At 36.8% G+C, this 26031-nt stretch overlaps 2 protein-coding genes across 4 annotated transcripts; both read right to left on the bottom strand.

Moving 5' to 3' along the window:
• Positions 1-859: 859 nt before the first annotated feature.
• Positions 860-14347, bottom strand: zgc:123258 (uncharacterized protein LOC641502 homolog). 3 transcript variants are annotated; one of them, XM_041788933.1, is made up of 17 exons: positions 14130-14347; positions 12309-12419; positions 11658-11840; positions 11257-11346; positions 11007-11140; positions 10705-10859; positions 10519-10615; positions 9815-9916; positions 8852-8933; positions 8500-8574; positions 7785-7841; positions 7228-7281; positions 5891-5990; positions 5534-5614; positions 4707-4867; positions 1943-1976; positions 861-1261 (listed from the first exon to the last, which is right to left on the bottom strand). In XM_041788933.1, exons 1-17 carry the CDS (start codon positions 14181-14183, stop codon positions 1221-1223), a joined length of 1611 nt encoding a protein of 536 aa, XP_041644867.1. In that variant the 5' UTR covers positions 14184-14347; the 3' UTR covers positions 861-1220. The 3 variants fall into 3 exon arrangements, with proteins under 3 accessions (XP_041644884.1, XP_041644867.1, XP_041644875.1); XM_041788950.1 differs by lacking the exon at positions 7228-7281 and having other exon boundaries at positions 860-1261; XM_041788941.1 differs by lacking the exon at positions 1943-1976.
• A 2052-nt stretch (positions 14348-16399) lies between these two features.
• Positions 16400-22155, bottom strand: si:zfos-1056e6.1 (uncharacterized protein LOC107988029 homolog). Its single transcript, XM_041793350.1, has 9 exons — positions 22030-22155; positions 20771-20838; positions 20257-20304; positions 20084-20148; positions 19957-19994; positions 17669-17748; positions 17290-17352; positions 17144-17194; positions 16400-16718 (listed from the first exon to the last, which is right to left on the bottom strand). Exons 1-9 carry the CDS (start codon positions 22145-22147, stop codon positions 16665-16667), a joined length of 585 nt encoding a protein of 194 aa, XP_041649284.1. The 5' UTR covers positions 22148-22155; the 3' UTR covers positions 16400-16664.
• Between the last annotated feature and the right edge of the window lie 3876 nt (positions 22156-26031).

Here is a 26031-nt window from a genome sequence, read left to right as displayed (position 1 = left end):
ATACTTTGAGATGACAGCAAATGATGCAGGACTAACTGATTTTTTTTAAACTTGTAGCTATGTAAGCTATCATCCCCACAACTCGAGCTAAACAAATCTGAATAAAAAAGTCTAATTATGATTTTTTTTTTTTTACTCATATTGCAAATGCAGTGACTTGTATTGAAAGATAATGGTCATTTTATGTCATTATTATCTTTAACTAAAAAAGCACTGTGAGAGCACAGACCTCCACCATAAGCCCTATCTCCCAACAGTACAGAATCCTTCAAAAAATTCCTGGATCCAGACGGTGATCTGGATCACTCCCAAAATCTAATCAGTTCCTCTTTACGCCATGTCTGACATTTGCTGAAAATTTAATCAAAATCCATCCATAACTTTTTGAGTTATGTTGCTGACAAACAAACTAACTAACAAACCCTGCCGATCACACATTATGAAATAATTTCTTGTTTTCTACTTTGCTATTATGCTAGTATGTATGGCTCCTTATTGTCTGAAACTTTAACTATGCTGCTGTTTAGCTTGGAAAGGTTACTCCTAAAAAAATTTTGATCTCATTGATAGTGTGACTCCCAGTGTTACAAGAAAGTTATTGGAGACGTCCGCTACTCAAGCACTTTGCTCATTCATGTGAAGTTTAAAAGACCCGATCTTGTTTTTTCCCAAAGTTTATACATTTGAAATGCTGAGAGTCCAGTCAGAGCAAAGTTCACTGCTTGCCTGTGTGTGGTTTACACATATAAATACTTCCAATAGAAGTTGTTCATTTTAATATAAGGCAATGAAAGAAATCACATCATACAAACAGGATACACAGAAACTTCAAAACAGTTATCAAAATTTGTGGCTACAAGTGATTAAAACCCCATCCCTCCCCACCCCTGATGAAACAACTGTCAAGCTGAATATTATAAAGTGCTTTCTCATTCTGCTTTTTGCAATCATAACCAAGGCAAAGTCATAACAGTTTCAAACGTGAACTTAACAGACCTTTCAGGCACTATAAAGCCTTTCAACATCTTTGAACGTCAAGTTTTACCTACATAATATATACTGTATATTTGCTTTCTAATCATTCACAGTAGTGAAATGAACCCCTTCCTGTTTTGAAAGAATCTGTTGATTAATTACACATGTTCCCTTGCTCTGCACATGTTATATAAAAATGTAAAAAGAAAGCGTCCAGCGGCTGGGTCAATTCTCACAACTGTAGGTCAGCATACTTCTCCTTCTATGGAACTGTCAGTTCTTCTCTCTAAAAAAGAGAAAAAAAGAAAATTTTTTTTTGGTCTATAATGTTTTGGGTTTCCAAATACAAATGATATGTATGCAAAGATGGAAGGTTGCAGACAGGGCAAATTTGTAATGCGTACTGCATATACAACACCAGACCTCGGAAATCAAACATATCATGAAACATGCCACAGCTGTCCTGGGTTAACTGCAAGCAGAAACATGCGGAAGGCAACATGACCATGATGGAAGCCATTTGAAGAAGATATGAGCACAAAGTCTCTTTGGAAAGAATGGATATGTTTAGAAAGAGATTGATGGAAAAACTGTCAACAAAAGAAACTGCAGAAAGAAAGAGACAACATTAATGGTATTCCAGGGCCATGGCTTTAACACAAATCAATTTTGGGTTGTAGCTGTTAGGCTCCCCAGATGCAGCAGAAGATCTTTCTACCATTTAGTGAAACCCAGCGTTAAGTAAATGCAAAACACTAAACAATCAAAACTAAGGTCCTCTGAGTTATTTGAAATAGCCTAACACATGTTGTGTCTTTCATCAAACTGACCCTGGAAATCAGGAGTTAAATTATTAAAAGAAAAGAAAAGATGACAAAATCGTAAGAAAACCAAAAGTAACTGCAGCAAGCAATGATAAAATGGCGGGAGAGGTGCAGGCAGAGGTCTGGGTTTGAGGGAGGCACACCTGGCAGCAAAGGTTTCCTGGATGAGTCCAAGACCTGGTGAAGATGAAGTCAGGTCAGAATACTCCAGTTTCAGGGTTCATTTTTTTTTTATTCTACAGCACAGGGTTTGGTATTTTAGTTAAAGCTTTCTTTTCTTTCTACTACACACAAAGCAAACAAGACAAGCTACACACCCCTCAGAAAGTTTTGGAACAGTGAAGCCAATTCCTTTGTTTTTGCTTTAGACTGAAAACGTTTGGGTTTGATATCAAAAATTGAATAGGAGACAAGAGATCAACATTTCATATTTTATTTCCAGGTGTTTACATCTGGATCTGATACACAACTTAGAAGATAGCACTCTTTGTTTGAACCCACCCATTTTCATGTTAGAAAAAGTATTTTAACATATGACTGACAGGTATGTTTTTTTGCCCAGGTGTGTCCAATTCCATTGATTATTCAAACTATAAAAGCGCTGAATGTCTACGCTCAGTTTCAGATTAGGGTTTTGCCTGTGCAGACTGCATTTATAGAGGTGTAACCAACGTGAAACCTGAGAGCTGTCTTTTGGTGAACAAACAATTCTGAAGCTGAGAGAAGGTGGATGTCCTGAAGAAGAAAGAAACCACTGGTGTACTAAGTGACAGATGTCAAACAGGTGGACAGTCACAGTTGATGACAGAAACATTGTGAGAGCAGTAAAGAAAGACACTAAAACAACTATTAGTGACATCAGCAACAACCTCCAGAGGGCGTGAGTGAAGGTATCACCATCTACTGTTCACAGAAGACTTCAGGAACAAGAGCATGCATTTTATCTGCTAAAGAGGAGACTGAAGGGAGTAACCCCCCAAAAACAAAGAACCGAAAGAGGCTTCAGTAAACGCCTAGGAAAACATCACAAAAGAAGAATGTAAGTTTGGTGATGTAAGTGGGTCACAGGCTAGATGCAGTTATTTTAAGATAGTCATTAAGTCCCTTTCATCTTTAATCTGTTTAAAGTCTATCTGTTCCAGTACTTTTGCTCATCTAAAAATGTGGTGTTTCATTACAAATAATGCTATCTTCTAAGTTGTGTATCAGATCCGGATGTAAATACCTAAAAAGAAAAGCTGAAATGTTGATTTCTTATCTCATATCAATCTTTTGATTTCAAACCCACGTTTTCAGTCGACAGCAAAAAATAAAGGAATTAGACTCACTGTTCCAATATTTTTGGAGAGGAGTGTATCATTTCAGGAAGAAGCTCAGCGCACGAATGGAAGCTTAGAAAATAATGTGCTGGTGGTCTGGAGGTAGAGCAGCTGACTTCTTAGTATGGTTGACTTCATGTAGGGTAATGATAAATCTGTTCCTCAGTAGATTGTCACCAATGATGTTCTGGGAAGTTTTAATTAACTGAACGGTCTGATGTATGCAATCTTAAAATACTTCTCATCTAGATGTTTCTATTACTCCTTTGCAACAAGGACTTGGAACATGTATGCCTTTTACCCTTTCACCACAGCATTCCTAGCCATGGTTGAGAGGTGAGATGTCAATGATAGGTTCTCATTGTGATTTCTGTGTAATCTTTAGTAAGCTTAGAACCTAGTAGTGAGAAACGTAGAAATGAGACAAAGGATAGGCCTACTGGGTTGCCCAGTATATGCCTCTTATATACCAGGTGTGTAACAGTATTTGTATTCTTCCTGAGCATCCAGTCATACTGAAGACACATGGACAAGTAGGAAAAAAGAGGAAATCACTCATGGTAGTATCCACACCCCCATCAAGGTGGCAGTCGAACTAACTGCTATCAAACAACTGATGAAGAAGCAGACAAAATAAAACATAAACTACAAGGGTAAACAGTCGCCTGAAGGCATGGTGATGCTAGAAAATCAGCCTGCTTCTTATCCCTCTATCTAACTTATCCCCACTCTTTAAGAAAACACCTTTGGAAGTGAAGGAAGAGAGGGTTTAAGACATTACCAAAACAAATTGGTTTATAAGACTATGTGTACATATGCAGAAGCAGAGAAGACTGGCTTCATAAAAAGTGCTCCTTATGAGATGCTACAGGGATCTTACATAACTTATTTGCTGACTGTTGAATAAAACAGTGTATGTGATAGTGGCTAGGCAGATGTAGTGGGCAGGAAGGAGCTTGACTTTAACAGCAATCAAAAAAACCCATCCATCTTCCTGCACAATTTTTCTGAGGTCTCAATGCATTTCTGAATTCTTCAACTGTGGTGAAGCTTTCAGAAACACCATCTTTTTTCTCTAAATCACTGCTTTTTATTTAACTAGTGGTGCTTGCTCTCTCTGCATTAATTGGACAAAAGCTTTCGACCAACCGAATGGAAGCTGTCAGCCCTAGCACCGTTACACCCCTGGTTAATAAGGTATGTCTGTACAGTGTAGTCTAGGTAGTGTAGAACACATTGGCTTTTGCTCTTAATTTGGCATCCTTTATTATTTATCATCATTGCATTAAGATGCAGGCATACATTGAAAAAATGTTGCACTGTTTCTTTTTGAAGACATGAGAAAATTTTAAGGCACATGAAGGGTTCAGGTGAACTCGAGAGGTACGATACATCTTGAATAATGCAACTACTAGGCAATCTCATTCAATATTATGGGTAGTAAAGACTGTTCTTCACAACAACACTTACCATGTCCGAGGCTTGAAAAGGTAACACTGAATGTCCACAGACAAAACCATCACACTGCTTTTCAGTCTAAAGAGTGTTAAAATAAGACAATTTTATACTCTCTTTCTGATTGTCTTACCTCATAAGAACTTCCTGTCCAGAACTGCCTCATCTCTCCCCTACAACCAGCCAACACGGCAGAGGTTATCAGTGTGAAGGGCACCAGGTACAGTAGTGCAGGCTGACCCATGCCTGACAGTAGCATCACAGCAAATGTCACGATCATTCCTAGCAGGTAGGCTAGAGGGAATAAATAAGAGAGACATATGCAGACAGTCAGAAGTCTCATCAGAAAACTGATTAATTTAAGAAAAGGAACAGGCCAAAGCTATTCAGTGATTTTATAAAACTACACCAGTATTTCCCAGGGAAGAATAAATACAACAACTCTTAAGATACAAATATCCAATAGAAAATTTAAAAGATCTGTTTTTATTTGTTTGGAAATTATGTATATTCCTTTACAGACTGTTTAAGCATTTTCAAAGAGGAGTGGTGGAGCCAAACAGAGTTATATTAGGCAATATTTTCAAAATAAAATGAAGTATTTGTGCAATATGTAGAGTACAGTTTTCTTGAATATGGCAGGTGGAATTACTTCTTCGCCTATAGTTTGCAGTTTTAGAGATTTAAGTTTTATTTAGGTTTCAATGCGTATACCTCCACAATGGAAAAATGCTTTGGACATACATTTCTTAAGACAGGTGTATCCCTGCTTGATGAAGGTCTAGTACCAAAATGTTGCAAACAAATAACCTTTATTGCAAGTTGGACGGTGTGCATGAGTTTCCTTTGAATTACATGTCCCCAAAGATCCAAGATAAATCAATCCCAAAGGAAACACTGTTAACATTTTTCTATTAAAAAGTTAAAACTCATGGAAAACCAAAGTATAGCGATGATCACCTGTGCAGCAGCTTAAGAAGTAGATTTTTCTTCTGCTGTTGATCCAAACATCAAACCTGCTGCAGTAGGCCACCAGGAGACCTGTTGAATCAATGAGCAAACAGAGGATGAGTGACATCACAATGTAAGTGGTTGCTTTTATATTTACTTGGCAGAAGATAATTCCAGTTTCTTTGCCTTTTGGAAATCTTCAAATTGGTTTGTGAACTAAGCATAAACATTAAATTAAAACACACTACTGTGTTGTCTTCTTTTTCCTCAATAGGCTTACAAGCTTTGATACACTAAGGTTTAACTGTTTGTCAGCCAGAGGCCACTTTGTCTGTGATCAAAATACTAACAATAATGGAACCTCACCTGGAACAATGATGTCTCCGTATCCCAGAATAGAGAACTGCATGCCACACAGGTTCTGAGCCCAAGCGGAGAACCGTGGGACACGCATCACCACTGGCAACTATGAAGATAAAACAAATGAATTTAATTCATAAATTTGAGATCAGACAAATATTTGCATTTTTTGCAGTTTAGAACAGTGACTTGTGCATCATTTTGGTACACCGACTCAAGGTGACTCTTTACATCATTTTTAGCTTCACCATGAATCCCTTAATTTCATTTAGTTCTATCACGCAGCATCCACCCATCCAATCTATGTTTAACAAAATAACTATCACAGAGAACTTGTAAAATCCCTCAGCTGCTTTAGTATAATCTTTTAAAGAAAAAGAAATGAAGCCTAAAAGCTCTGTTGCTTGAAGACAGAGAGGAACTGTGAGAAACGACTCTTCAGCTTTAATGTGGCAGCTTAACATTCCTCTCTGAAATTCCTGATTCCTACTAACATTCCTTTTAAAAAGGGCTTCACTCTAATGAGACAAAATACACAAAACTAGCAGGTGCAAGCAGAGAAATGTACTGAATGATGACTATTGTAGAATAACATAGGGATAATTTCTGGGATCAGATAAAGAAGTGCTGTCCTAAAAACACATTTTACAGACTGAACAGCACAGACACGATGACACTCATGTGAGGGTTTACATTATTGTGCTGCTTCCTTGGCTTTTGTGTTACTTACTTAAAGATTAAGGTAAACGCATTAAGCAATCTCATACTTCCACATAGAGGCTGATGGAAAAATAAGAAAAAAAAAACCCAACAAAAAACGTTCAACCCAGATTCTGAAATAAGGACAATGTGTTTAACTTAAATTATTTGCTGTAGACTTTGTCACCTCTAGTGTCTTTTTTTTTTTTTGTTGACAGCATGTTGTTACAATTTGTTTTATTAATGTGTGACCATCTCAGATTTTTAGAATATGGGTTGTAGACACAAAAAGGACAGCACCAAATATAACGGGTACATAAAATTTGATCACAAGTTTGTGTTTATTTATATTTCTTCCAAGTTAAAATAACCAATTGTATTAGGACTTTTTTGTTTATTTGTTTTATGTCATTTCATTGTAACCAAGTTGTGGCATTTAGTTTAAATGCATCCAAGTGACTGATGTATGTATAGAATAGTACACAAACTATTAACAAGGCTACAAATGCACCCCATATTTATCTGAGACAAACGACAGTAAGCTTCTCTCATCAAGTCTAAACACCTACAACTCCAATCTCTTCTCATGCACCTTCAGATGCAGCACTGGAATAAGGAGTGAAAGGTAACAAGTGAAGCCTTACTTTCTCAGAGGGTGTCTGTGGTTCAGCAGGGACCTCCACCATGTTACCTTGCGTCTACGACAGACCCCACCCAACCCAGCCCACAGTTAGTTAATCATCAGTCTTAAACGCCCCGCAGGGCAACAACAACAAGCAGTGCACATCAGCCAGGGTGTTAATAAAGCCAGTACAAATGAAATGGGGAATTCCACCAAGCCCAGCTGTTGCTTGTTGTTCAGGTGTATTTTTTCTTTCTTTTTTTTTTTTTTTAACAATTCTTTATCCCTATAAGAAGACACTCTACAAAATGCTTCCCTTGAATGAAGTTAAAGATAATCTACCATGTTTTTATTTATAATTATTCTCTGGAAGATATTTCAGTCTTTACTTCATGAAAAAATATAGAAATTGTTTACTGCATCCTGGCTGTCATAACTCTAGATAGAAATTGAAGGTGCCGCATGAAAGCGGTTGTCCACTAATTCCGAATTTGATTCTTGTGGTTATTTTTGAGCTTTTTGGGGGATAATTTGGTGGAGTTCCCCTTTTAGAATGAGAAGCAAAATCAGAGGACTCACCTTCTCTGCAGATGCATCTGGGCCTAGAGCAACCTGAACCATGATGCTGACTCCATTCTAGTAAAAGGGAAAGAAAGATTAAGCATTAATATCAAACCACATACATCACATTAAGCAGTCAAGATGAGCCTGTGGCTCTGTCTCTCCTTAAAAATCACACTTCATCCTTCCATAGACCGATATCTTCATACAACAGTGCCAGCTCGTATGTCAGCGCTGTGCCAAGTGGTAAAATGGAGATCAACTTTTTAATTCAGTCTTTGTAAGATGGCTGAGAACAAGCCTATACATTTATCTGTTATATTTCCCTAGTTGATATTGGTTTCAAGTGCGGATTTGGTGCGATAAAGTGAGAGAGAAAGGGAGGGGGGGTGAGAGAGCGAGAGAGAAGGAAGCAGCAGGTGCTGATCCCCTCCCTTTCTTTATTTTTTCATCATCAACCACGCTCTAAATGACTTAAGCAGATACAAAAAAATTCACATAAAATCAAATGTGTTTTGAAAAAAACCCAATGATGGACAAAACTTCACTGTCAGTGTGCAAACATAATTAAAATGGCATGAAATCAATTTTCTTTAACGTGTGAAAATTTTGAACAACAGAAATGGACTCCGTGCACAATGGTCTTAAAGAACGGCTAAGAAGGCGCAGCTAACTAAAAACCTTAACAATAGCCCTGAGGAAAAACAAAGAAGAAATTAATAGTTTTGCATACCTTGGTGAAGAATGGTGTGATGAAGACAAAGAACACGTCATACAAAAGCAGGAGGCTCAGCAGAATGACACAGATCTAAATTTTAACAGAAAGAAAAAACAATTCTTACAAACACTAAAAACTGAGAAATTATTCATATTTCTTTTGATTCATTTTATTCAAATGAAACAGAATTTAAACTATAACATGGATCATTTAGTGATGACAGGAGACAAATGCAAATATAACAAAAGAAACAGTGATTCTCATGCTTAGCATCACAAAAATAATTTATCTTAGCATTAGCACTGATTTATTAAAGATATGAGAAAACGGAGTATAAACTTCTGAGGTGAGGCTCTCAAGAAGATACCTTAAAGTTGGACAGTGAGATGGTCTTCATGAAGTTGAGGCAGAAAGCAATGCCCAGTAGATCCTGCAAGATCCAGATCCATCTATAAGGACACAAAAAGATCTTTGTATGGCATGGTAACAATGGTGGCTTGAATGGCTAGTATGGTAACAATGGTGTGTTTTTATGGCTAATGAGAGCACAATTGCTTCGCATGAGGACACAGCACATAAAGGGCATGTATTCAGTTATACATTACAATAAAAAGCACAGAATAATAAAAAATGAATTTATTTATAAGCCATGTGTTTTATATTCAAATCGTGTTGCCGTTTCATCACCAGGAGACCTCATTTCTAATGCTTTTACCTTAAACATTCATAAACACAGGCCAATCCAAATAAATAAGAACAACTAAATTACTGTACATTTTATGACAATGCTTCTTCTCAATAACATCAGAGGCCTTTAAGTAAACTACACTCAGTATTCTGTTACATCAGCAAATACACTGACATCTAACTCACAGGCAAGTTGATGGCTAAGTAAAGTTAGTCATTATAGTCTGAGTAACAAATCACATGATTTCTTTTGATTTTTACTTCCATCAATGAAACACCCTTCTAGAGTTAACCCTGCTTTTCCAGATGGGTCTTTATGCTTCATTCACACATTAGTAATGCAAAGATACTAACATGGTAATAGCTTGAAAGAGTGCCTAAGAGTACCAAAGTGACAAAAATTAAAAATCACTACCACATAGTCTTTTTGGAGAGTTTAAGAATACCCAACAAAGATATGTAAATGTCTTGCAAACATCAACTTAGCTTCAAAATGTCCAAACCCCAGATTTTATGTGGGTGTTTAAGAGATAATTCTAACCCATAAGTCCTTTCTGCTTTACCACAGTAAAGGCCCTGTGTGGAGTGTGAGTTAAACAGAGAGAAAGGCGGGTGTTTGCAAACAAGTGTCATCTTACAGTACCTGTCTTCATTCCTGTAAACTCCCCAGACCACAGCAATGCTGATGCACACAGCAGCGAGTATGAGAGACCTCACTGAGAAGGTCCAGTTTCGAACAGAGAATCTGGAAGAAAACAGATTGTCTAATAAACAAGGGGCTTAAGGCAACTGTGATTCAAATCGGACACACCCAGCTTTGGTTTACTTGGTTTTGGATATGGGAAAGGTTACTGTAACTAGATATGCTGCTCATCAGATTGTATTAATTTTAGTGTAGGTTGATGCTTTAATGCTATTCATCTCCGTAGTGTAAAAACACTTACGACTGGAATTATATCATAATTATGCAGGGGTGAAAGTAACTTTTACATTTACTCAAATTACTGTATATGACTAGTTTTGGGGTACTTAAACTTTCTCGAGTACATGTTGAAATCAGTACTTTTACTTCTACTGAAGTAAGTTTTAACCAGAGTAACTCTTTTTCATTTACTTTTAACTCGAGTCAATTTATAGACCAGTACTTTTAACTTTCATTTTTGTAAATTCTAACAGGAGTAACTGTACTTTTACTTGAGTTACAAAAGCCATGTACTTTTCCACCACTGCAATTGTGTTTATTCTTTAATCTTTCAAAAACCAAGGTTATATGTTTCTCAAGTTTGTACAGATGTTGGCACATATATGTGTGTAAATTATCTTCTATTGAAAAACTGGCATCCATACCTCACTGTGCCACAGCCAATGAGGTCCATTACAGCATCCAGACAGCTGTACAGTGCAGAGGCAGATGCCAGGCAGAATATCGCAATAATGATGTAAACTGTAGGGACAAGAAGGGGAACAACACTTACACAAATTAAAACAACACAGTGTCACTCCTTGAGAAAACACAAGAGCTGCCAAACTCACCAAGGATGTTGTAGAAGAAGTACATGAGGACCAACATCCCACACATCAGGGCCACAAAGACAACCACTTTGAAGGGAGAGTACAGGAAAAGCTCTCCACTGTCTGCTTTGCTCTCTTCCCCTCCTGCCCCAGTAAAACTACTTTCCAGTCGCCCCCTGCCACATACGTGAAAGCATTTACCTCATTTAAGAATATGTTAAAACTATTTTGATATATATTTTTTGTTATGCCATCTTGCAGACACAGCTGTAAAAAAAACACTGATTGTCCAACACAGATGAGGCTCTGTACTTTGTACTCACTTCTCACATGCCCCGCTCCAGTAACCACCCAAGGCAATTGTGACCATTGCAATCAGCAGCATCACCGCTATGCTCGCATCAATCTTTGAGTATGGGGGGGCATAAAGCTTTACCTGCATCCCGTCCCCAAATACCTGCACACAAATATGAAGACACATTTACACATTAACACTTGCATGCAGTTTTACTTCATCTAAACCACCCTGAAGAAATGGTCAGCAACAAGAAGATAAAGTAAAGACTGTCTGACCTGCTGTGCCTCAAGGAAGTCTCTGTACCTCATGAGAGCTAACGGGATATGGACTTTTGCATACTCAGTGTCATTGGCTGATGGAGTGATCTGTAAAACATTTAAAAAAGACATTCATTAACAAAGTAAAAAAAAATTTTATTCATTGTAGAGTAAATTTAATATGTAAAAGGAAGGAGCATAATTTTCATAGTTATTTGGAAACCCAAACCTTCACAGCACTGGTGTTTCACTTCCTTATTTCTGAATCACTTCTGCTTGTGATCTTGTGATTCACTTCTAACATATTTCTATGAGTGACATACGTGTTATGATGCAAAGGCACATACGAAAAGCTAAAGCTAATGAGTAAACCATGGGCGTTAAGGAGTTAAATTAATGGATTGATGTTGACATCTTACCAGTGACATGTTGCTGGCAATCAGCAAAGCTTTAGCTTGAAGGCTCTGTGCAACAAGAGCTTTTTGGCTGAAATCACAGTCCCCCCTCATCACCACAACTGCTTTGTCCTTGACCGTATCTGGACTGACTCCTGAGCTATTGCACAGCACAGTGGAGGTCAGATTCACCAGTGGATACTGCTCCTGGAAAAGGAAGGCGATAACTTCATTAGTGTTTACTACAATTTGGTTACAATATTAAGATCAAAATTTTGAGGGTCACACTATGATGGCTTTGCCGTAAGCAAAAACAAGTAATATAAGTCTTTGTTTCTTTGCTATAAATACATGTGATTTCTAAATTATTCAGAAAAATGCATAACAAACAGCTACAAGATAGTTAATCCAAGCTGCAAGGGGAAACTGAGATAAATTCTGACATATCAAGAAACAAAATCAATCTTTTTCAAGTCCATTTAATGCACTTTTTTTTAAATCTATTTTGACCCTCATAACACAAAGAGAAGAAAATGTGCATAAAAAACAAAGAGCATGAGAGCTAAAAATAGAAATTTCTTGAGAAAGCAATAATGTCAGAATATGTTTCTTATGTTTCCTCTGTCCTGATACTGGAAGGTCACAATTGAGTATAAGATTAAACAGAGAACTTACTGCATCATCAAGAGTTTGTGACAGAGGCGTCCAGGAGTGATTGTGGACAAGGCAGTACTCCCTTTCTGTGTTTCCATTTGAAATGTGCAAGATTGCCTCTTGGCAGTTCATCTGTTGGAGGAAAAAACAGTTTCAAGTTTAACATTAACGTAAGGTTTTAAAAGGAAATACACAATTCTATCCTAAGTCTTGTTCATAAAAAATAATAATGTTGTCACAAGCAGCGCCAAGAGAGAGAGTGTAGGTAGGCCGTGACAGGCCCTTTTCAATAAAGAAAAATCATATAAATAAAAAAGTTAAATCACATTGTATGTTGTCATGAAAAACATTTGTATTATTTCAGGTTTCACAGACAAAACATCACCAGAAGTTTTCACTCTTATCACATTTTTATTATTCATTTTGTCAATGTCATGGTACAACTGGTGTTGGATTAACTAATGACACTCTGTTAAACATTCTACTATATTGCTCACTTCCCAATTTTATTAGTGTCTGTGAAGACATTAATGCTACTAGGGAAATGGGCAACAAAGTATGTTTATTGAGCTGAATATTTGAAAAGGGCACTTCTGAGTTATGTTAAAGTCTCTAAAAGCAACAAATTTGCTTTGAGATTCCCTATTTACCAAACAAAACAAAGAGAACTATTCAAGTTTTGTGTTATGGTTGTACAAGGGATTTTTGAAGGGTCCCGGAACCTTTTCAGGACTTAAACTGAGTCACAGCACTCCAAGGTTTGGGAAAGGTTGGTCTAAAGAGCTGGAAAAAGAGCAACAGATTAATGGGAACTGGTATGACATACAGTTTCTATGTGTTTGGTGCTGCTAGAATATATTTACTTTTGTGTTTATGTTTCATTCATAAACTCACTTAAATAATAAAAAAAAAAAAACACACATGAAGAAAATGTACTATGACTCTGATGTACTGCTTACAACCTTGAGTGCAAACTTCTCTCATAAAACTGATAGTGGGTCACAAGTTCACACTGTTATATCATACCTTTTTTTTCAAGCCAACTTAAAGAGTTTAGGCTCACTGCTGTGTGTTTAAAAATCAATAAAATAATCAAATAATTAACAAACACTGAAGCTATTTAAAGTTTATAGATCAGGGCTTCAGAGTGACATATGAGTAATGTTTCTAGAGCTACCAAGGCTGTTTATGGTTAGGTCCTACTGTTACAGTTTCACTTTAGTTTCTGAAGACATCTTTAAGATTTAAACAAACTTTGCACACGTCAGTCCAGCAATATTATACTAGGGATACAGGGTTCCACACAGTCTGTTTTAATCAGACACGTAGATTTACCCTGATCAATAATGTATAAATTAATATAGATATAGACCATTTTCTCATTTCCGTATTAACCAGTTAACTACACCAGGTGCATGACACTGGGGAAACCACCCACAGCCAAACCTCAACTTGTACTTCTCACAAAGTAAAAACGAAAGCTCCACGACGACGAGTGAATATATCTTTTATTTAACACGTGTTATATAAAGACTATCTGTCTTCTTCGACATAACAGTTATATCTTTTAAGGTTGTATCTGTAGCTTTAAATATACTGGCGTTAGCTGAGGTAGGCTAACTAACGACTGAGCTAACGTTGATTAGCTTATTAGCCGCAGCTTCTATACTAACATAAAAGACCCCATATCTCCCTTACAAACGAGTAGTAGACTTTATTTGAGATTTATACAGTTTACACTAGCTGTAGCTTGTAAGTTTGAGACGGTATATATAGATATTAGGCCTGTCACTCGCTAACGTTCGCCCAGTTCAGTTCAGTGGTTAAGGATTACAAACTTACCTGCGAAGCCAAGAAAATGACCGAAAATACGACGGTTCTGACAACTCTTTCCATTTTGATAACATTCGCTTTTCTGAGGAACCTTCTGGCACCAACATGAAGTGTCTTCTTTGTGGCACGGAGACACCTTTGTCGCTATGTCGCTCGTCTCTTCATCAGTACTGTTTAGCTTGCCATCATTAGCTGCCAGGAGGTACTTCCTGTATTGGCTGCTGACACATGACACGCTGACCCACTCAAGAGTCCCGACCCACTGGTCTTTGTCCCACCTGAGGGTCCCTTCAACACAGAAGGGAAGAGATGGACTGCACATTTACCTACTATTACGATAAAAAACCAAAATAATAAGGTGGTCTTATGTTGTAAAATGTTGCCTATTTTATGTATTTTTTAACATGACTAAACCAGGAAATAGATCCCGGAAACTAAACATCTTATTTCAAGCCTAAACGTTCAATAAACATTCTAGTATAGAGGCCAATCTGGCCTCTATTGTAATAAGTATATCAAACCTGAAACCTGACCCGGATGAATTATTTAATTTGCCACGAATGAAATACAGGTACATCTAAAAAAAAATTATAATAGCGTAAAAAGTTAAACTTCCATATTTTCAAGAATCATCCCTCACTAAGTGAAATTTTTCACTTTTTCTAAGCTTTTGAATAGCAGCTGTGCATAACTCATCATTCTGAGATACACTATGTAACCTTACTCACACCCTGTCTAACTCCCTGATAACAAGCCTTTCACAATGATGGGAGAATACTGCACTTTGTTTTTTAACTAAATGATTATGCTGGTCTTCTTGGCCTTGTGTTTACATAATGAACACTCTATGTTACTCTGCTCCTATAATGATACTTTCTTCCTAGGGAGATAGGCAGGTGGCCTTGAAGACAGGGAGGTGAAGAGAGCCTTTCCCATGAACTAAAGGATATGAGAACCAGAGAGAGACATTATACTTTTGTACTGCTGCATCCTCACCTCTGTTTGCTGTTTGTGCCATCTTTGCAAAGATTAAAATACTATGTTTGACTGGATTTCTGCTGTCAGCCTCTTTTGGGTATATACGATCGGAGACATTTTTCTGTCAGTAAGCTTAACTGTACTCACCAAGATTAAAACAAAAAAAGGTCTGGAAATATTTCACTACATATGAAATGACTGTAAAATATAGGAAGTCTAACTTTTTAAATTAAATTACAGCAAAAAATAACTTTTTCATGATATCCATTTTTTTTAGATAAACCTGTATATAGTATTGTATAGGCTTGTCAACAACCATTTATATTTTTAGCATGCCCACTCTTCAACAGTGGCTAAATGTACATTTTTGTCTCCTACTGTTAATCATGTTAATTATTCACTTAAATTCAGAGAAATAATTAATAAGGCATATGTTAAAGACCAGAGGATATAAATGGATGAATCAAAGTGATCTCAATAATATCATTACACACTGTAGACCACAAATTATATCAATACAAGCCAGTGTACCATCAGAAATGTCTTGCTATGACAATTTAAAGGGACATGACAAAGAGCATACTTATTTATACTCTTCGTTTGTTTTTAGGTCACAAACAAACAGAAAAAACTCATTCTAACACAGTTAAATTGTGACCAAGGCTGTGGGATTTTGAGGTTGGAAAAGGTGATGAGCAGAAAAAATAGGAACCATCTCCCAGTCCAAGTAGGACTTTAGAAAAACAAGAACATATCTATTCTGTTCTTCACTGCTGATATGTAAAGAGAGGGAAATGTTGCATCTGCTCCTGCTCTCTGCAGACTTTCTGCTATACCATTAGTAAGGGTAAATTTCTCAGTCTTGCTTCTCCTTTATCCCCATCTATACTGTACCTTTCGCTCTCCATTTGCATCTTCTCTTTATTCTGCAGATTCTTTGTCTCCACTTAAACGACTATTTATCTTTTGTGGCAGGAGTTTTTTGAGTAACAGTAAACCATTTTGCCACAGTTTGCCTCCTCTTTTACAACTGCTCATCGAAAAGGAGTGCATCTTCCATACATGGTTGAAATGTACTTTTCTGATTGGCAGGTCAACAATAACAATATAGTTAAATAGTATAAAGTACAGGGTTAATGTCAGAAAAAGTTCAGTGATTTTGCCTCTGCATGTTGCCACTTAAACAGCCTTTTTGTTTTCCCTTTACCACTGGATTCATGCCATATAGTAAGTTGCATATAGTCATTTAATACTTTGTCATCATCAAGTCAAATTATAAATTTATTATAATGCCTGGAAAATAAATTTTAAAAAATCAATTTTACATACCACACATAGAAGTTGCAGAAAATTACATTTAGCATCAGTGGTTCTGGCCATAAAAAACAGTATATCTACAGACTATGTAGTTTTTGCACACATGAAACAGTAAATAATAAATCCTTTAACTTTAGATCCCAATACAACTGCATGGTACTGTGATGGATGTGCTGTGAACTTGAATGACCATTAGAGTACCAAAGATGGTGTGTGTCCTGAAAATTAGTTGGAAATGTAGATGTTGGTTCACCAAAGTGGAGCTCTGGTCAGCATCCCCTTCCAGCTGCGAGACTCTGCCACCTGCAACAGAGCAGGATGGTGTGTGAAAGACAATCTTGAAAGTATTAGAGCAAAATTAGTAACCAAAAGGTTTGCAACAATGGCAAAGTATCAAGGTTTTAACTGGGTCAAGATTAATCTTCAGCTAAAGCTTTATAAGCAAGCCCCTGGACAAGGTAGAAAGGTATGTTGGCTAATTATAGAATAAACAGTCGTCAATCCTATTATGGCAGAGACCACAGATACAGCCTTGAATTTTGATAGAACTGAAATAATTATACCATTGTGTTAAATATGTATGTAGTACACTTAAAAGACATTCAGTGCTGCTTATTGATATTCAGCTTTCTTTGTCTTACTTCTATTAAAAGTCTGTAATTTTGCTTTGATTTGAAGATCATCTGAGAAATAGCGGAAATCCATGATGTTTGATCAAAATGACTCACCTGCATCCTCTTATGAAGAAACCTCAACTTCTGGCTGAGACATTCTATCTCCTGAGACAGGATGAAAAAAGAAAATAAATTTAAAATACTGTTACTGGATTTTTTTAAACCACTTCTCTAAGGGTCAGAAAGAATGGAAAGAATACCTCGGTTAGTTTTTCATGGTGCCTGAGTTTGATCTGAGGCAAAAGCTCCTCCAGTCTCTGGATCTGAAACAAAACATGGAATCATGTTAAAAAATCATTTTCTGGCAAGAAATAAAAAAAACCTGAAAACAGTTTAAATAGCATATGTTTTGAACAGAAGTAAGCACATCAACAGTGAACGACTACTGTGCTGGACTATAAAAGAATTGTCCACAAATAACCAGATCAACCAGAAGATTATTAAGTTTATAATAGGAATTCTCAATACATATTGCCAGTCCATAGGACATGTTGCAAATGTATTTCTTGCAGATTTAGATCATAACTGTTTCTCAGGCAAAGATGGTAAATTTATTCCTAATCAGGATCAGTGTCTTACCCTGCGGTCAATCGTTTGCAATCTGGTCTTCATGCTCCTGTTGAGCACAGTCATGGGAATGGTTCTTGGTTTAGGACGCACTGGACGGAGAAGTGAAAAAAACTTAACATTAAACACTGAAGTATTTATATTGATTTTTATTTCAAAATAATGTAAATGTTTAAAAAAGTTAAGTTATCTACTGATTCAAGCTCAAACTGGGGAGTAATACTACGTTAAGCTACAATACTACTTAAGGAGTTTAAATTTTCTAAACCATTGGTTCTTAACTGGTCTGGCCTTAAGACCTGATATTACAAAGAAAAGGGACAAAACTGACAAATTTTATATCTTCTTCCCCATCGTTATGTGTCAATTAATGCCAGTTTCCCAGAGAACTTGGGAAATTACTTCATTATCACGGGAAAATTAGCCATTTATTGCAAAGAGGAGATAAATTAGTTGAAATATTGATCAAACATTTAAATGTACCAAATTTCACAGTAAAATAGGGTGAAATAAAATGTATCGATGCATGTCCAATAAGGATTTTTTTTCTCAGACACCTAGTTGCAACCAACTGAAAACTGCTCCGCCACACACTTTAGGGTCCTGACCCACCAGTTGAGAACTACTGTTCTAAACATTTTTCTAAACATTTCTATGAAGTTTATAACAATGTTATTTTGTCTGCTGCATTGCTGCCACAGAAGCTGTAAATGATATTCTTGAAGCCTTGGGTAGTAAACAATGTTTTCTGTCTCTTTATGAACATCTCCAGGACCCTTGATACTGGTCATCACAGCATCTTATAAAATCTACTGGGTTTTCAGATCATGTTGCTGGTTGGTTTGCCGGCAGTCATACTGGTAGAACCCTGGCTGTTCAGGTGGAGGTGTTACTTTTGATGTACTAAATATCCAAGAGGGCAGGGTTTGGTAGGGTTTCAAATGAACTTGTTACCATACTGTTATATGAGCAAAGTAGCTTGTTATTACCATGTTACCTCTGAGAAGAGAAATATGTTGGAGCACTCTTTACCAAGAATTAAAACCCTTGACAGCATGCTGCCAGCTGAACATCTGAACCACTGCACAGCAGTGGTCATCAACTACATTTGTACAAGGGACAGCTTTTTTTCTTGACAGACACTTTGGGGGCCAGACGTTCAAAGGAACTAATAAAAACATCTTGGTCTAATTAACAAATTATTGTCAAAATATTCTTATTTTATTTGAAATGTATGCAATCTTTAGCCTTTAGCATTGAGATCACCCATACTGCAGCCAGCCACAAGGGAGAAACTGAGATATTTTTAAGACATTTTTACAGGTTGTTGTACTGCTCATACTAGGTTTGATGCTAACATGCTGTGGGTTGATTGGTGGAAAATCTGTGCAGGAATCAGATCTTTGTTGTTGATTCTTATACAGAGATATTGCACTCTCAAAGACCCTGATGTGAAAAGTTGATTTAGAACGCGACTTTAATCAAGGAGCTGATTAGTATGTGTTCATCATGAATCCTGTTTAGTTATGGCTGATACATGGATTTATGTAAAACATATCAAGCACGGAGTCATTCCTGAGGAAATTGTTCCAATCTCAAATGTTTTTGAGACTGTTTTAAAAGCTGTGTGATTTTTAAAAAAAAAACACTAAATACCACAACAGTTTTTTTCTACTCATTTTTTCCGAATTTATTCAACTTCTGGGGGCCTGATGCAAAGCTGTGGGGGACCTGATGTGGCCCTTTGGCCACCAGTTGATGAATACTACTTTACAGCCTGGTTTAGAGCCCATAGCCAGTAACTCTGCAGACTAACAGAATAACCTACAGCAGGGGTTCCCAACCATTTTCTTTGGGCCCCCCCTACTCGTATCGCAGAGAGAACGCCCCAAGACCCACACAAAAAAAACTGACATATTGTTGCCAAAAATCAACATCCATTTAATTGTTTCATTGATGAAACCCTAGGAAAGTGGCTATACACGTTTTTCTTACCAAAAGAGCATTGTATTAACTGTTTATTAAGTGTTTTATTATGATTTCCTTATATAAATCTAATTTTGACAACCACAGAGCAGACTTGTCTGGATAGAAGTTAAGAATGACTGATATAACATGATGTTATTGTATGTAGCTCTAGGGAGATCATGCATAAGGATGCTAGAAAGGAGAACTTTGAGTACGACTGACTGTCACTCACAGAGCCTCAACATTAAATATAACTATGTAAAGGGCAGACCCACAACTAATGAAATTATTTGCAAAAGTGATAAAAAAAAAAAGGAGGAATCTGCTCTTACCGTGCTGAAAGATCTTTGCTACCTCAAGCACATAAGGTCTGTGAGTGAGGAGAAAAACATCCAACCAGATGACATAATCAGTGCTTAATAAATGGAGTATAAACTCTATGACTACATGACATCTTACATGTGCTTGCTGTTGGCAGGGATCAGGTTGTTCAGAGGGATCAGAAAGCCATGGTGATTCCTAATCTAAAAACAGAAAATCAGGAAAATCTAATTGTTTCCACCAGCCTTTAATAGATTTAATTCCACACTGATTCAGTCCTGCATATTTAGCAAGGGGGAAATGAGTTGTACCTTCAATATGACATCAGAACAGTCCAGGCAAAAAGTAGTGGTGATAATCTGGAAAGAAAAGAAAATATTAAACTAGAATGGCCGTCTGAGGCGGCAGACCCACGCCTAAGCAGCGCCACCGAGGAACTTACACTCCCATTTGGTGTTCAAAATTTCGAAGCCCGACAAAAAACGAACAGGTGCGCAGATCATCACCAAAATCTAATCGATTCTTCCCTGTCACTATCCCAATATTCCCTGAAAGTTTGGTGAAGATCTGACTTTCCGTTCTCGAATTATCTTGTACAAATACAAACAAACAAACAAAGAAACGAACGAACAAAGATATGGAACCCTTTACATAACCCCCCGCCAATTTCATTGGCGTGGGTAAAAACATCCAGACATGTCGAATTAAATAGTTTTGTTCATGTTTGTTTAGTTAAAGAATAGAGTAACCATATTACTTTGAACACATGGCAATACTGAAGGTATAATTGGTAGGTGCTGTAGGTACATAGGTAGGCTTGCACACCTCAATGATCACTGAGGCCTCAGCTGATGGAGGGATGGACACTTCTCGGAGAGCAATCACTCGATCATCTGCAAAAGATGAAACTCTGGATTCATTCCATGAAGTAGGTTAGCAAAGGCAAATCTCAAGGAGCATAAGTTATCCATGTATATGGTTCTTGTTAGGGCCTAACTGATAAATCTGCATTTATTTGGGCAGCTATGGTCTATTAAAATAATGGATAATTGGTCAAGAGTTGGCAGACAGACGCCGGTGTTAATACTTGTATTTTCACTAATAAAGTGGGGGAATATGACTTGGTTTTGCTTAGAGTTGATGTAATTCTTCTATTATTTATCCAATAAAGTGCGCTCTGACTCCTTTTATGTCACACACTCCTACTTCCTTACTTTAATTTCCTTTACTAGTTCAACTTACTGAATGAAGTATGTGACATCAATTAAATTCATCAAAACTCTAAAAAAGAAAAATTAATCAAAACGTTTTTTTTTTAAGTTGCAAGTGGATGTGAAAGGATATTCTGGAATTAAAAAGTGTTTGAAACCACATTATGAAGTGTGATGTGAGGCAATTTATACACGCGCAGTACAGAATGGACTCCAGTGAAACAAAATACACATTTCTGCCTAGTTTTTATGCCTTTGATTCTAATTACTGCATGTTTTATCTGTGGGTTCTTTAAAAAGGCAGGTTGAGTAAATTTAATACAATTAGTCAGCTCTAGGTTAAAGCAGTTGAAATTTGTAGAAAAACGTACCAAACCCAAATTACTATCAGAGCAGAAAAGATGACAGTTGTTTAGAATGGAGCAGTTTTTATTGATTTATACGTACAGGCCTATGCTGTATGAAATCTCATTAGATGTTCTCATTTACATCTATTCTCACGATTAACAAACAAGAAAATAAACGGGGAACTGTATTCCCCCTCTCCTCTTCAGATAAGCTCGTAAAAACACTCAACAGCCAGTCACAGCTGCTGCTCTCCTCTTTGACCTCGTATGGGTTCAAGCCTAAGTAACCTCACTTTTCTGTAAATACAAGAACGACCAGCAACAACATTGCGTTTCATTTTGATTCTTGCAATTGTTTGAGGAAAAAACATGGTCGTGTCCTATAATCTCCACTTCTGCTACTCTTCAAAGAGTTAATGAGGCTAGTTGTCATGGCTACAGACACACAGATCTAGTACGTCAGTTGAAGAAAAACACATCGTTTTTACTGATCTTAAGGTCAACATAGTCTCAAAAACATACGAACCGTTTTTGTCAAGACGTCTCAGAGCGATCCACACTTTTGACACGCGACGGTTGTTTTCCAAACTCAAATGAGACATTTTAATCATACGCGCAACATACAGACACGAGAGCATAGACATACCTGCTGCATCCGGTCAGGGGCTTTCAAAATAAGACTTTCCTTGGGTAGGACCACAGATGCAATCCCAGTGGAATAAATTAGCTGAAATGTACGAAATAATTTGTCAAGGAAGAAAATCAGAAATGAAGGTGTGAAATTTACCCTTGAAATTCAGATCTCCTATGTGAAATCAAGGAAGGCTCCGTTGTTTTATAAAGTAGCTAGGCTAAGCCTATTTCTTTCATACTAACTCACTACTCATTCACTATTTCTTAAATGACACGAGATTAAATCTTATTAAAGACATTTTTGCAAGAAATAAAGTGTTGATTACTTTTGATTGAAACCAAACAAAATAATTCTTCAGAATCAGGACAGCCTCCATATCTATGTGGCCTAACTCATATGTTCGAAATATGATGAATAAAATTCATAAATTGACATTAAGTAGCTAAAATATGCACCTTTCAAGAGTCAGATGGAGAGATCGATGGATAGAGAGATTTTGTCAGTGATGCTATGAGTAAATGTTGGCCTTCTATATGTTTCAGTGGTTGGATTAATCACCCTTGCAAACGTATCATATTAAAAGAACTGTTATGTATCATTTATTTTATGTGCATGATGTTTAAATAAATTGGTCAACAGTGTTAATTTCGTCGACTAAAACTATGACTAAAACTGTTCGTCAACAGCCTTTTTTTCCATGACAAAAACTAGACAAAGACTAACAAAAATAGAACTGTGATGACTAAAACTGACAAAAACTAAGTTTAGTTTTTGTCAAGATGACTAAAACTAGATTAAAATGTTATGTAGTTTTTGTCGGACATTCAAAATCCATGATCTTTCTCCACTGTGAGTAAATCTGTCAAAAACAATGCATCTGTATCTGTTCTGCCTCTCAGCTGTAGAAAGCAGGGACCCCAGGTTTGGCAGAGTGTATAGAACACACTACCATTTGGTACCAGGTTTAGAAAAGAAAATAAATACTTAGACCAGGGGTGCCCAAATTCTTTTCAGTGAAGGGCCAAAAATGAATTGGGGTGGAGGGTTGCAGGCCAGAACTAAACATTCATGTTACAGTGCATGAAATTAAATGTGCCTATAGCATAACTGTGCAAAACAAGAACTCATACAAAGTAATTTTGAAAATGAATAACACTATTCTTTATTGTGTTACAAAGCAGGAAATTACTGAACATCCATATGGCACAAATACTAATTAGGCATACTGCCTTAAATTCAATTTTCAGTAAAAAAAAGTTCTTATGTTCCCAACTATTTTTAAACTTTCTCTTATCACCACCCTACCCCCAAGGCAACACAATGTTAATTTGTGGTCAGGAAAGGAAGTGCAACAATAAATAAATATTGAAAGAAATATTTAGAATGCTGGCAGTCAGAAAGTAATAATAATTAAAAAAAAAAAAAAAAAACGAAAATTTGAACATGGGCAGTGGGCCAAAAATAATCACTCGTGGGCCAAGGTTGGCCCACGGGCCCCAAATTGGACAGCCCTGGCTTAGACTAAAAGCAAAGATGAAAATGTGAGGACTTTTTATGGACTTAAACCAGACTTAAATGTTTTGAGTTTTCAATGACTAGACTAAAACTAAAAAGGATAGAAATGACTAAAATGGGACTAAAACTAAAATGCATTTCATTCAAAGACTAAAACTAAGACTAAAATTAAAAATAGCTGCCAAAATGAACACTGTTGGTCAATCAACCTGTGTTTGTATAGCACCAGTTTCTGTCCTGGCAAACATTACTTCTCTCTACCATGCGTTCTTCCTCTGTAAGATTATCATCCGTTCTTTTTTTTTCCCTTTTAAGAGACACTGATTGCATCCAAGTGCACTGTTAGCCTACAGAGACTCATGGATCACTCGATGACATAACCTAAGTCTGAGGTGGTATTTTCATTATTATGACTTGTATCACTGTATATCCTTTAAACTACATGACCACTCACTACATTACAACGCATTCTGCCCTTTGTGCATTAAACGTCATCAGTGGCTCATTACCTGATCGGTTAAATGTGGTTATCGAGAGTGAAGCCTTGGTCATGTTTTTACCATTACCTTTCTGTGTTCTCTGGTACTTTCCTCTGAGTCACTTAGTTAAAAGCCAGTTGGTTCATTAGTCTAAGATTTAATCAGATTGAGTCTGCTATTACAAATTCATCAGTCACATGTGGTTGTTTTTTCATGGATAGTAAACTGTGTTAAAAAAGGCTTTTACAAGTATGGAGACACTGATTTCTGAAAATTACAGTTAGAGGACAGAGTAATTGGTTGCTCCATAAATCATGTAAGGTCAGTTACCATGCCAACAAGACAGTGTTTTGATAGTGAATGTATTGAAAGTGGTTTTCTCACTCTAATTGGCAGCCTTTATTCAGTTATATTTACATGAAGTTTTAGTGGAATATTATGTCTTTTGTGATGCCCTACAGTGGAATATAAGATAAAATGGAACATCTCCTCTTTAGAATTATATGTGAACATAACAACAGCCACTGCGTTACAGAGAGAGGCAGATAAGCTAAGACCATATGGTGATGGCTCACCCTGAAGCTTTGCGACCGAAAAATTGAGATAAACACAGCAGGAGCATATCCTCTTATGACCCTGACTCAGGTATTGTCTTCTATCTCGTTCTCAGCCTCACCTTTAGTTTGATATTGACTGTCATGCTGCCTGCAATGCATTCTGAGATGACAATATTTCAGTCATAACTTGAATATCTTTTGAGTTATGCATATAGAGGATGTTTGGCTGGAATCCTTCAAAGAAAAGTCAAATACAAATCTGCCATGCATGTTAAGTTTTCTATATGCAAAACTGTGCGGTTTCAACAAAAGATGGCTCTCACTTACAGAAAAGTGAGGATGCTCTCTCTAGATAAATGTGTTCACACAATCAGACACACAGTGAAACACATCCAGCTGAAGTCTTTGGGAGGCAGATTGATTTGTGTTGATTGCCTCTGAGTGAAGCCTCAGAGCATCAAGTAGAATTTACTATTAAAGGCCTACACTCAATCAAAGTTGATTTATGCCACAGTGATGAAATCCCCATCCACTGATTCACTGTTTCCTAAATTTATCTCTAAATGATCCTTATGGCTTTGACCAAAGGAGGGGTAAAAAGCAGAATTCAGTTCTAAGGACAACCAGGTATTACAGTGACCTTTTGGTTGACCTAAGGTTTTCCTCAAATAAAAAGCCCATATTTTCTGATGTTTTAATTGTGTGTGATTTTTGGATCATTTTGTAAGATTTTATCAGTGCACAAATATAAAGACTCTCTGCACTGAAAAAGCATAAAACCCAATTAAATCTTATTCAAACATGAGAAATAAGGGACACTTGCATGTGCATCAAAATAATACCCTGATACTTTGGTAAATCATTATAAGTCACTAAGAGATAACATGAAGGGATGATTCATATACCACTTTTACATCAGTCCGTTAAATACAAAACAACAGCCAGTGGGCCAGCAGCTTAACTGAGGATAAAATTCATAGCTCCCACATCATAGGCCTATGGTTCATGCTCAATATAATTTGGCTTTTCTGACAAAAGAAACTCTTTAATGTCAAAATGAGAACAGATTTCTACATAGTAATGTCAGTAGACAAAAATATGTAATGTGAAATAAGTGGCCAACGAATATTAACCCCTTTTTAAGTCAGTATTTAGTAGATGCACCTTTGGCTGCAATCACAGCGCTGAGTCTGTGTGGATAGGTCTAAATCAGGCTTGCACAAATGGACATTGTAACAACCACTGAACCGCAAATAAAAGGACTCACGTGCATGACAGTCAGTAGTTCACAGACTTTAATGAAGTCAAGCAAAATATAATCCAAAAATCTCAGGAAACCAATC

Source organism: Cheilinus undulatus, linkage group 1 (genome assembly GCF_018320785.1).
Source record: "Cheilinus undulatus linkage group 1, ASM1832078v1, whole genome shotgun sequence".
In the NCBI taxonomy this organism is placed as follows: domain Eukaryota; kingdom Metazoa; phylum Chordata; class Actinopteri; order Labriformes; family Labridae; genus Cheilinus; species Cheilinus undulatus.
Note: the sequence above shows the minus strand (reverse complement) of the source record. Positions and strands in the feature narration are given on the sequence as shown.